The sequence below is a fragment of the Parasteatoda tepidariorum genome, chromosome 8 (genome assembly GCF_043381705.1).
Source record: "Parasteatoda tepidariorum isolate YZ-2023 chromosome 8, CAS_Ptep_4.0, whole genome shotgun sequence".
Classification (NCBI taxonomy): Eukaryota; Metazoa; Arthropoda; class Arachnida; order Araneae; family Theridiidae; genus Parasteatoda; species Parasteatoda tepidariorum.
The window spans coordinates 56,533,621-56,547,217 of record NC_092211.1 but is presented as its reverse complement, the minus strand read 5'-3'; the positions used below and the strand labels follow the sequence as shown (position 1 = coordinate 56,547,217).

The window sequence follows — 13,597 nt, the reverse complement described above, 5'->3', positions numbered from 1 at the left end:
ATATATATATATATAAACAAGTGATAGTTTCACGCCATCATAAATTCCAAAAGTTAAATAAGTTTTGAAATAAGTTTTATTTTCTTCACGTCATTGAAAATTGGAAAAGTCCACATCAGATTGACAAAATTAGAGGAAAACATAATTTTTTTCCCAAAATATGTAATATATATATATATAATGCATTTATTGTTTTATTAAATATTGTATGATAAACAGACTTTAATAAAAGACTGAAACAAACTGGTGTATTAAATACTGTAAAAACAACTAGCCGAACATACTTTATTAAAAACTTTGATAATGTATACAGTAACAAGGAAAATATTTTATTAATCCAAAATGTTCTAAATGTACTTCAGAAAATTTTGAAGAATTATCAATGTAGAAATTAAACAATAAGTATTAATTCCTTTGCAAAAAAACATTTTTCATTTCCTGATAGAATACATTAATTATGAGTATTATGAGTTATATGAATATATAAATATCAGATAAATTCATTAGGTATAAAATAATTTGTTTCACTACATAAACTCTTTAAAAAATATCCCAGTATTTGAAGCAAAGTAAACATTAATATACTGCAATATCTCTTATCATTGTTTGTAAATTGCTGATTAAATTAGAATTATAAATTGTTTGGAAATTAATTTCCATTGAAAAGCTTGCACTGATTTGTTGTAGTTTAGAAGACAAAATTGATTTCTTAATTTAATAAATAATTATTTTATAATTAATAATCACGATGATAAAGTGCTTCCGTCTTAATGGGCATTTTTGAATAATTGAATTTCTCATAAAAATTTTAACATACACAATTTATAGAGTGCAGAAAATATTTGCTTTAAATTAAGGTATAATACTCAATGTACTTTTTAAATTTAAATATTTTTAGTAATTATTTTCAGACTGTTATATGATTAAAGCTTTTTAGTCACTTCGATAAATAATTCATTAAATTATATATTTAAATTTATGGGTTTAATATTTAGTTTAATATTTTTTCCGTTTATACTTCTTAAAAAACATATGTTCAACCAACGTTTTTTTTAATTAGAAAATTGATATTTCAATGGCACTAAATTTATTATTCAGCTTCTTGCATCAGTTTTAAAAAAAACTCATTCTTACCAGAATAAAAATATTTCAGTCTTGATTAATTTAACTTAGAATTCAAAAGAAAGAACAAAATCATTTGTATACAGTATGTTTTGCTCTTATAATATGCAAAACAATAAGGCTATAAAAAATAATGATCTGTAAAAAAAAAGGCACCAAGGAATACAAAGATCATGGCAAGAGCTGTTTGAAAAAGTACCAGCTTCTTAAGCCTATGCTTAATAGTTATTTAGATACATACCATTTGAAATTTTATCATTGAGATATTCAATAATTTTTAAATTGTTTTGAGGTTAATAGTTTTTCTTTTAATTACAATTCTTGAATATTTTAAACTTTGCTAAAGGAACAACTACAACACCATAGAATGATGTTACAAAAAATGTCCAACAAAAGATATTTATAGATGGTCATGGTCAGGGAGATAAATCATTTTTTTTTCATTCGTCCTTTACCATTAACAAACCATACCTTCGACATCTAACCATTATCCCTAAACCTAACTACAACTTTACTGTACCGAGCACTCCCAAAATTTATTGTTGATTTTTTTTCTTCACGTTTCGTCATATCTCGAGAACTTTTTAAATGAATTTTTTAAATAAAATGCACATAATTTTATGTTATTTTATGACCGTCGTTGAACAGTCGATCCAATTTCAAGTTTTCGACTACTTATGTTTAACTCCGTAGCCTTGCAATTTTACATCCAATCCAGAAGGCAGGCGAACTCCTAGATCAAGTATCACGAGAAATCTGCCTTCGTGGAGGACTTTTTTTGAAGGAACTAACCTGTATTTGCTCTATATGGAAATGAAAACCTCGAAAACCAAAAAATCCAAATGCCGAAGAAGAAATTAATATTAGTATCCATGATTTTGATCTCTCGGGGAAAAAGTTACAGCACTCTAACAAAATAATTTTAGACTTTCACTAGATTAGGAAAGACTTTTAGCACGTAGAAGAATTTTAGAACACACAAATAAAGAAAAACCAAATACTGTAAAATGAAACGAAAACAATGCATAACTACCCTGCAACTCTCTCAAGCTACTTGCTCAAATCTAATTAAAATATTAACTGGCCAAAATTTCTTATAGAAAAACGTTCATTGGTAATTTTTATTTTGGATATTCAGGTTACGGATTCCATTATTCTAACCAAATAATTCCAGACTTTTAAACCCAAAGCGATGAAAATTAAATGAATGAAAGAGTTATATTTTAATGATAACATTTAAAACAATTTTAAAAGTATGTTTAAAAAAATATAGGCTAAATGCGTCGGAAACAATTCAGGTATATTCCACAATTCAACTTAAGTATTTACACAAATCTAAGTAAAATATCATCTTACGAAGCAATGATATTTAAGACTGTTTTTTCCTCAAACAATATAAATCCAACAGGAAATATGTCATTTTTCATTCCTACCAGAGTTTGTTGTACCGTATTTACTGTTAACGTAGGAGTCATGCCTGTCAACCTAAAATCTCTAGACTCCCGGCCCGAATCATCAAGCAAAAAATATCGCTTCGCAAAACATTACAAAACTTCTACTGTCCGAACTCCTGCTAAAGTTTGCTTTTTTGATCCATTGACGCCAGGAGTTTTTTTGAAGATTCTTGAGTACGTTGCGGGAAAAAGTTGGATTCTTTTTTTCAAAAGTCCCTACAACCTTAGCCTCAGGGAATCTTTCGAAAAGAGAAAAATGGTAAAGTTGATACAAAAAGATTTAGAAAATAGCTCTATGAGAGAATATTTGGTTTCTTCGAAGTATATTTGATTTTTCTGTCTTCATCCATATGACATGTTTTTTGTCGAGTGCTTGCGCTAACAAGGAGTTCAAGCATTCTACTCAAAACAGATTTCATTTAATAGAGAAGAAATACATACGCTTAGGTGCATAAAAATATGTATCATACAATAAATGTAGATATAAAAGAATAAAAATTGTTGGAAAAAAAGCAATTTAATTTAATGTATGGTTGACTTCTTTTTCTTTTACTTCAGGAACAATCAGATAATAAATGAGCTAATTATTTGCCTAAATAACAATAAGCAAAGTTAGTATAACCGAAACAAGTGTTCTATAATTCAGAAATTAAATTCGAAGCAGTCTTAAAAAATAAAGTAGCATATATAGTTAAAATATTTATATAATATTGATAGTTTTATGTAGCTATAATGCCCAAATAATGATTTTTTTTTCAATTTTTAAAGAAGTTTTATATTTAATAATAACTAAACTAAACTATCGTTTTCAAATTAAATAAATTTTTTAAATATTCGTAATTATTTATAGTTATTCCTAATTTTTACAATTACTTATACTTATCATAATAATTCATAATTATCATAATTATTTACGATTGTTCATAATTATTGCAATTATTTATACTAATCGTAATTATTTATAATTCCAATAATTATTATAAACTTATTTAATATAAAAACGATACTTATTTTTATAATACTCAAGTTAAATAAATTTCACAAAATAAAATTGTGTCAAATTATTTATGCTTAAATCTAAATCGTGTTAAATATTGTTTTTAAAATTAGTTCAATGCAGATATTAAAATTGTTTAAATAAGAATATTTACGATTATTACATTGTGAAATGAATTATTTTCTAGAGAAACACGAATCAAATTAGTCAATTAAGCAATTTTTGTTACTTTCAATATTACAGGTATTTGCAAGGGGTATTTATGTTATTTCTATCATGCATGCAAAAATAAGAGTTCATGTAATTATCAACAAAAAAAATTTCTCTTCATGAAAAATAAATCTAATAATAAAAAAATTAATACTACAAGAAGATAATTATTCAAAAAAAATAATTATTAGCCACGATTTTATATGAAGTATTAAATTAAATAATATAAATTTAAATATTACCATTAAAATATATTTTAATAGTCATAATTTTTGTAGTTTTGTTACATTATTAATCATAAAATATTTATATAGTAGGGGAAAGTTGGACAAAACGGGATACCATTATTGTTTTTATTTACTACAGAAAATCTGTTAAAGAGAACTACACATTATTTTTTTTATAGCTACATCACTTATTGAAGCACAGAAAAAACATATTTTAAACAAATTTCAATGACTGCGAAATAGGAAAAAAAATCTTTTTCCAAACTCTTACATATCCCGTTTTAGCATACCTGGGTCGGACAAAACGGGATAGGATTTACAATGTTTAATTTTTTGTGTAAAACTAACTAAAAACATAATTAATTGACAGAAAACTGTAAAGCAAAATTTCTAAAAATTATATTTGGGATTTTACTGCCTCTAACATTTTTATATAAACTTTTGTTTTATAATTAAGTACACAAAAATTCTGATGCTACATAAGTTTTTAAAGATTTTATGAGTTTTCAACCATGAACACTTGTTCCATAATTTTCACTGTCGAGATGCGTCTGGTGCCTTTAAGAGGTATTTCTTAGCAGCCATTTCTTCAATTCTCTTGGTTCATTCTTGTAGTTAAATCATCCTTTTTTTTCTTATATTTATAATTCACTTTTAAATGGAGATGATGTTATTACTACAGTTTTCTTCTTTCTCCTATCAGTCATTTTTTCTGGGAGCGGTCCTTTTACTTGAGGTGCATGTACAATACACTTTGGAAGGACGGAAAAGGGTAGCTTAGGTCGATAACAAGATAGTAATAATCCTAAAACTGCACACATCAGTCTGGTGTTCAATGCCTGGAAGTTCTTGCTGTTAAATCAGTGGTGACAGACAATGCAAACAGGTGATCTGGGAAGATGTCAGGATTGTAAGGACTTATACCAGTTTTACTGAACCCTTTAATGGTAGTTTCTGCAACGGCTGCCCGTGAGTAGGCCACATTGAACAGTTTTGTAACCTCGTAAATTATAACGCACCTACCTGGATGGTTGAACAGCCACTTTCGAACTTCTTGTTCGTAATACGCGCTCAGTAGAGCCATGAAACTGATATCCAGCGACTGAAGGCGATGAGTTGTATGTGGGGGGAAGGCCATTTTTTTCCCTGTGTTAAAATTATGCTTAATATTGTTTCTCTCAGCTAACTCAAATACTAGCATTTGAATTAGCTGAGAGAAACAATATTAAGCATAAGCCAATTACTTTTCACAACCGTTTCACTACCGTTAGAATTATACCAAATAATCTTTCTTCTAGAGCCAATACATACTCACGCGTTTTTTCTTGTTCAGCATTAAATACTGTCTCTTATCTGTCCAACTTTTTCACTGCTGCCAATCCAGTGGTCAATGTATTTGTACGAGCATTTTTACCTTTCTTTCAATATAGTAATAATAATATAGTAAAAGTATTAGGCCAACAAATAAATAGGTGGATAAAACGGGATATAAAAAAACTCTATCCCGTTTTATCCAACTCATAAGTATCCCGTTTTGTCAGACTCAGACACTTTTCAAAGCAAACATGGCTGCTGCCTAAACGTGAAACAAAAATTAGATTGACTAGACATGAGAATACTCGCTAATAAATGCTTCATCAAATGTAATACTCACAAGAAATTGTAATCTTATATATATAGGCAGTACAATGTTAAAAACAACGCACGTAAATGTGGAAAGTGGCAAAAAAATGGAGTAAAAAAGTTCTGAGACCTACAACTTTCTATCAACTAGTGATCTCAAGACGGTACGCACTGAAAATGATATAATCACAGTCAAATAACAAGTTTCTGTCGTCGTCCGCTAGATAGCTGCAATAGTCTGGTCCTTAGGCGAGATATCCCGTTTTGTCCGACTATCCCGTTTTATCCAACTCTCCCCTATGCATAAGCATATTTATTAAACATTAGCATATTTTTAAGAGCATTCGAAGATCATGAAAAAATTGCATAGAGTGAGCAAAATTATTCTGTAATTCATTTAATTGTTTTCATTAAGAAATATTTTTAAAAAACTAAAAATTACGGATAAATGTAATCTGCTGTATTTAATAAAATTTTCATAGAATGAAATTATTAGAATGATCATAGCATTAATAAAAGAATTTTACACATTAATGTCGATAACATTGATAATGTCGAAAGGCATATTAAAAACCAAACCATCTTTGACTTTATAAATTCAATGTAGTTAACTAAATCATATTTAGCTTAGCCTTTTGAAATAATTTAATTGAAAATTCCGTTTACAAACTCTTGGGAGAATGCAACTCTTGGGAGCATGCATTTCTAAACATGTATGTAAAGAAAATTTTTTAATCCTATTATGTTTAAAAATAGTGCGTTTGTAAGTTTTTCCGTATGTTATTGGCGAAAAAGTTAATGTAAAAGCATACCTGTCCCTGAAAATAATTAAACTTGTCTTATTGATTAAAGAGCTCTGCGGCGTAAATATTTTGTTTCTGTCTTTACTAATTATTTTTCTTCTTCTAAAATCAGCTTTCAGTATTAATTAAATAATTTTACGGCTGTCGCTTCGATTTGCATTTTTTTTAAATTTATGGGTCATCATTTTTATCTGATATATATTAAATCTGTAACAGTTTATAACTTGTAACATTCTAACTACATTCGACATAAAAATGTGTAAATAATGCTCTTAAACTGCAATTTTTTTTGTATTAAGAACGCGTTTTCCATACCGGCATAAAATATTATTCTTTAAATTTTAATTTTTTTCTGAAAAAACGACTCATGATTTTTCGCAAAAAAAATATTTTAATGGAGGCGAAGAATTCCTGTTTTTTTTTTTTTTTTTTTTTTTNATAGTCATAATTTTTGTAGTTTTGTTACATTATTAATCATAAAATATTTATATAGTATGCATAAGCATATTTATTAAACATTAGCATATTTTTAAGAGCATTTGAAGATCATGACTCGTTTTCCATACCGGCATAAAATATTATTCTTTAAATTTTAATTTTTTTCTGAAAAAACGACTCATGATTTTTCGCAAAAAAAATATTTTAATAGAGGCGAAGAATNTTTTTTTTTTTTTTTTTTTTTTTTTTTTTTTTTTTTTTTTTTTTTAACATTGAATTAATATGTCTCTTAAGGTGTCTGAGTAGTTTCGAAAACTTTTTTTTCAATATTAATATCAAATTAAAAAAAAAAAAAAACTAGCTTATACGTTTTATTATGTGTAAACCTTATAAAACCTTATAAAAAGCATTATTAATTTATTTCATTTTCTTAAAAAGTCATTTTTAGGTAAAAATAAGGATATTTTTTTGCATGTACGCTAAACAATGTTACAAAAAATTCTATCGTCCAGAAATAAAAATCATTTTAGGATTTTATTTATAAGGTTATCAACTTTGTTTTGGACTATTATATTAAAAACAAGTGCATATACTACTCAGTTAGGAATCATTGTAGTAAAAAAAAAAATTTTTTTTTAAAGAAACTCTTCTTTTGTCTTTGCGAAAAACATGCATAAAGAATGAAACTCTACTTTTTTTTCTCTTAGTCTGTAGTTCAAAACATGTGAGCTATAATCATAAGCACTAATGAAAATTGTAGAGAAATATTTTAAAGTCAGTATGAGTTTTCGCGTTTAAGGTGAGGTAAGATGTGAAAAAAAACTGTTTTTGAGGTAAACTCATTTTAAAGCTTAAAATCACTAGTCTATCCACTGTTATTACCGCGCGCAGAAACTGCAATAAGTTTGTAAGTAATTGGAGTTGAAACAAAAGTAAAGAATTTTTAGAAAGCTACAACTACAGGAATTCTAACTTAATAATAAAATCAATTTCAATTTTTTTCCAAAATCATATTATTGCACTAGTCAGATACCTTAAGAGGTGTTTAAGTGCTTGTCTAAACAAACGCAAATATAATTTTTAATTTAGTATTATTTCAATGTTAATGTTCATTGTAAACGTCTTCAATTTAGTATTATTTTAATGTCAATGTTCAATGTAAACGTCTTCAATTTAGTATTATTTCAATGTCAATGTTCAATGTAAACGTCTTCAATTTAGTATTATTTCAATGTCGATGTTCAATGTAAACGTCCTCAATTTAGTATTATTTCAATGTCAATGTTCAATGTAAACGTCTTCAATTTAGTATTATTTCAATGTCAATGTTCAATGTAAACGTCCTCAATTTAGTATTACTTCAATGTCAATGTTCAATGTGAACGTCTTCAATTTAGTGTTACTTCAATGTCAATGTTCAATGTAAGCGTCTTCAATTTAGTATTATTTCAATGTCATTTCAATTCCAAAAATATAAACCATAGTTACAGAAGTGCAGAAGAATACCATGCTTTTTTTCGAATAGGAATATTTCGAAATAACTTTAAGCCCCTTTTTCAAAGAGACAAAAAAGGGGTAAAAAAGATTTTTTATTGCGTTTTTACTTTGCCACTGATGTTGTATTGGAAAAATAAGCCTTACGTGAAATATTTTATTGTGACGTTAAACTTTAAATCATTCTCGTTAAAGCTATAAAATAAAGAAATGCATAAACATAAATTTATTCCCTTGTATACACTTTCTGCTGTCAACAGCAAAGCGAAAATGCATCTTTTTGCTTCGAAAGAATATTGCGTGATTAAGGTTTTTTACAAATAATAATAGCAAAGAATGGCATAGCAATTTACATTTTATGTGATAGAAAAATATGGATTAAGTTTTGTTTTTCATACCGTTTCTGCAAAATTATTTTAGTTATATGTTTCTTAAATTTGACTTTTCTTCCAAAATTTGTATTTTTTCTCAACCTGATTAGTTGTTTGGATTCAGTAATTGCATATTTTCTTATACTGACATAAAACTTTGCTTATATTTTTACGTCTGTATCTTATAATAAGATCACGGTAAAAAAATCCTGGTAAAATTACCATAATTTACGGTAATGACATTTCAGGTGAAAGAAACCCTAATTCTGCTTAGAAAGGCAGAATAATACGGTATTTACCTCATTCATTTAATAATTTTCATGTTAATTTGGTAATGGTTTATCGGAAATTTTGGTTTCCAAAATTACAGTTCTTATTACCACACATTTTGGGAAAAATACAAAACTATAAAGAAAATGTAACAGTGTAAATAATTCTAATGTCATGCTCTAAGGTACCATGATAAAATTACCTTGTTTTATCATATGTACTAAATGTAATCACATTATAAAATCAAATTGCTTTGCTAATTTCACCAAAATCATTACTAAAGCAATTCGGGGAAAATTAGCGAGTTTTTGAACCGGAAATACATTTAATTTTATAATATTCCAGTACTTTTGACCATCAAGCAATTAAAAATTTGCAAACATATAGCAATTACAATTTCGATATTTCTTTTCAAAAAAATTTAAAAAACTTTAATTTTTTTTAAATCTTTACAATTAATTATACTCTTAAATCGTGTCTTTATAAAACGAAATAGTTTAAATTCCAGTGCCAGAAACACGATAAAATTATACCATATTTTGGTAGATTCAATCATATTTATTTCTTCAATGTATGTACAATTTTTCTACGAAGTAAATTTCTTTACAAGTTTTTTGTTATCGCAAGTGCAAAGCACTTCACACTAAGTCTAGGAAATCTCTGTGTTAAATTTACTTACGAAAGTAACATTATTTAAATATTTATTTTGAGAAGCAATTAACAAATAATTTTTACAAAATAAGTTCTTCTTATAATTATGCTTTGCCTCCCTTCGACTTAGCTTTAAATAAATTTATTAAATATGTATAAGTCTTATTCACTATTTTTACATTTGTTAAATTTAAAAAGCAAAAAAAACTATTTGCTATAAGAAAAGTAGCATTAAAAAATTGCAAAACTCAACGAATTCAACAAGTGTATAACAGAAACAATTGTTTCTTCAATTCCAAGTATAAATTATTTCAAATGTATTTAAGTGTTTAGGAATTATGTTATATGACATTAACTGCGTTTTTGAAGCTTTATCTCGTTAAATTCTTATTCAATTGAAATATAAAGCCATGGCAAATATAATTCGAAAGATAAGGAGAATATTTAATTGGTTGGGGAAAAAGAATGTAGTGCTAAAATTGCCAATTTTGATTTTGTTTAAAGAATCATTTTTATCTTATTTATCACAATTATCTTGCAAGTTATTAATGTATAGAACAAAAAATAAAGAAAGTCTATACAGTAACCAGCTCAACTCATTACTGAAAATCATGTTTCAATTAATTGAAAGCATCCCGCATCCCTTAGATAGTCAGCAAGATAATAATAAAGAAGCTAAGTATAAAAAAGATGATTCTTAAGCTTAAATTTTTGAACGCTTGGTCAAAATATGCTTCACGGTTAACGGAATTCTGCAACTGGAACTATTCGGCGAAATATGTAATATTGAATATGTAATATGTAATATGAAATATGTAATATTAATATATGTAAATATGTAATTAAAATTCACTTACAAGTTAATCGTGAAATCGTACTACCATGAAACCTCGAAAGATATAATCTAATCAAAATTATGATGTCCAATTATGTTATTGAAATTATGTTCGAATTATGTTATCGAAATTATGTTTTTGAAATTATGATATACATCACGATTACGATTATACTAAGCAATAAATAATTACAGTTGGGATCTACGTATTTTCTAAGTGACAAACAATCAACCTTATCAGGACAAATTCCGTATAAGATTAAAACTCCTGAAAATGGAATTTCTTGATAAACTCCGGATCAAATTGCTATCAAAAGTACTGCAACCTTAGGAGCTTTAGCTGTAAAGTCCATTTCACCACAAAATTTTTATAGTGATATTTAATACAATAATTCAATGATTTTACTGTGAATATTGCTGTTCATAATCAGACATTTGTACAGTAAAATTTTACACTATCGAAAATTTAAAGCACTGATCTGATTTTACGTAATTTGGTCCGGAATTTTTGCAATATTTTTGATGAAATATTATTTAATGTCTCCCTAAACTAATTACTGTAGCTATAATTATCTCTTATGTAAGAACTCCAATGGAGATGTCAATACTATAAATAGAATAGTTGATTTATTTTCCCTCGTTTCGGTTAAGTGCTAGATTAAATTCAAGTATTTTTTTTTTCATTTAAGATAAATCTGAAGAAAAATAATCGAATTTGTGACAAAAACAAACTAAAATCTCTTTATTTATTATTTTCTTGGAGATCCACCTGTCACATTATAGATACGAAATATGTTATATTTTTCATTTAATTAAATGAAAATAAACAAAAATCATTAAGAATATTGTTTTCTTTCCTTTATAAAAATGGTAAAACTAATCATATAAAAAATACATTGCTTAAAATAAACTGCATTTTTTTCCTGATTATTGGAACATATAAGCACTTCTTTATTTATTTATAATCTACTTTGAAAATATTTGTAGTTTGCAATCATAGAGTAATCAACAGCGTCTAATATTTGTTGTTCAACAATTACTAAGTTTAAAAGGAATACTAAAAAAAAAAACACATAAACAAATGAAAATGAAAATAAAAAGTAAATCTACGGAGATAACATTCATTTCCGTCTAAGTCCTTTTAAATTAACTTTTATTACTTATAAATAAATAATGTTATGAGTCCGAATTTATATACATATATTTTAAATAAATTATTTTAAAATCTCCCCTTTCACTTGAATAAGGAAGGTAATCTTTGTTATATTGAACAACTTTGAATTCCTTTTTCATATATTATTCAAAAATCGGAATATATTTTAGACATTTATCAACTTACATGAATATAAAATAATGCATAATCTTTGATGCAATCTATACTCTTTAATTTTGGTCATGGTATTCATTTTTAAGAACAAATATAATAGTAAAAATTCAAAATTGCACGAAATTTCAAATCTACTGTATTTATTTTTTTCTCAACTTAATTTTAATTCTAAACTTTCTATAATCAGTAAAATATTTTCAAACATAGTGAAAGAACTAGTGGTTTCGGCAAATTTACCATTGCTTTTACTATATTTTGCTTTTCTTCGAATTAGTTATTTAAATTTTTTTCTGCGTTTCACTCGAAGTATAACATCTAAGCTACTTCTTATCTACAATTTGTAAATCATTAAATATTTTTATTTAAAATTTTAATACTTTATACGCATAATCAATTTCAAAATTACCACTTTTATTTACCTCTACTAACATATTATATATATTTTTTTAGACCATCATATGTTTTTCTGTATAATATTCTATTATATTTGTATTTGTTCAATGTGTTTCCATTTTTTCTTGAATTGCAAAAACATCTAGTCATGCACCTTACCTGAATTATCTCCTACAATATATGACATTTTCATCGAAGTTACAACCACTAAAATCACTATATTCATGACGATTTGCCTCATATTTTTCCAATATAATATTTTAGCAAAGCGAAATATAAATCTTCTTTAAACGTTTTCCAATACAAGAAAACAGGTTTGAAGAAATAAATTTGTCATCGTGCATTACACATGTACTTCCAACACACACTAAAATTACATTAAATTACACAGAACTCCTTTCTGTCTTCCTTCTACACAATAATCTGTATAAAGATTATATATTGTATTATGTAATATATTGTTTAATCCACAATGTATTTGAATAATATTACGATCTGTTTTTATTGTACTTGGTTTTGTGATAATTTTTATCCTGTTTTAGGTCTTTGAGCGCGCGGCTCTGAGAGAAAAGTAGAGAAGAAAAAAAATAAAACTTATAAATAATATTTTGAGAATAGGGAATGGTGCACCAAGAATCAGAGGAGCAGAGAGATCAGAGACTCTACTTGCATGAAAGCCTCAACCTTTTGTTGGAGGAAAATCGGAGATCCTGAGTTTGGGGAAGGGGTGGACCTGTAGGTGGCGCTGGTTATTCCCATGATCACTGGTATGGTATCCAGTTGATGTATTTTTCCATTTTGCTCTAACCAAGATCTGCTGCAACGGTAGGGAGAAGGTTTGCAAAGGGATGCTATGTTTACTTATCATTACGCTGACATTTATGCGATAGAAAGGTTTGAAATTGGGAGAATCATAAATAATGCAGCGTTTATGTTATTAGCACTGTTTTTCTTTTTGAAAATTTGTAAGAGCAATTTCCTTTTTTCACGCGTTTAAAAATAAACAAAGACATTAATTGAGTCGTAAAGAAAGTGTTTTCTCGGATTTTTTTTGAAATTTTATTTTTAATGTTTTATTTTAGTTACATATATTAATGGATTAAGTTTTTGAATTTATTTAAAATTCTGAAAATCACCGCATTCTTATTAATCCTATGATATTACATATAAATTTAATTAAGAAAATTAAAATTTTAACCATGCCTTTCTTTGGTTGACATATATTAAAGCCAAATTTATTTGGTTCGGATATATTGATATATAATGGTTCAAATATATCGATAGATTAATATATATCGAATATATATCGAATATATTTGGTTTAGATACATTAATACATCAATAAATAGCTTATTCTTATTAATTGATACACAATTTAACTT

The 13,597-nt window shown here is 26.6% G+C and overlaps 1 protein-coding gene across 1 annotated transcript in view; it reads right to left on the bottom strand.

Annotated features, from left to right (window-relative positions):
• The window catches only part of LOC107454903 (protein turtle), a 954,328-nt gene extending 941,419 nt beyond the window's left edge, over positions 1 to 12,909 (bottom strand). Inside the window, exon 1 of the mRNA XM_071184031.1 lies at positions 12,375 to 12,909. Within this exon, the coding sequence (XP_071040132.1) occupies positions 12,375 to 12,456 (82 nt within the window). The 5' untranslated portion in view covers positions 12,457 to 12,909. The remainder of the gene's footprint in view (positions 1 to 12,374) is intronic.
• Between the last annotated feature and the right edge of the window lie 688 nt (positions 12,910 to 13,597).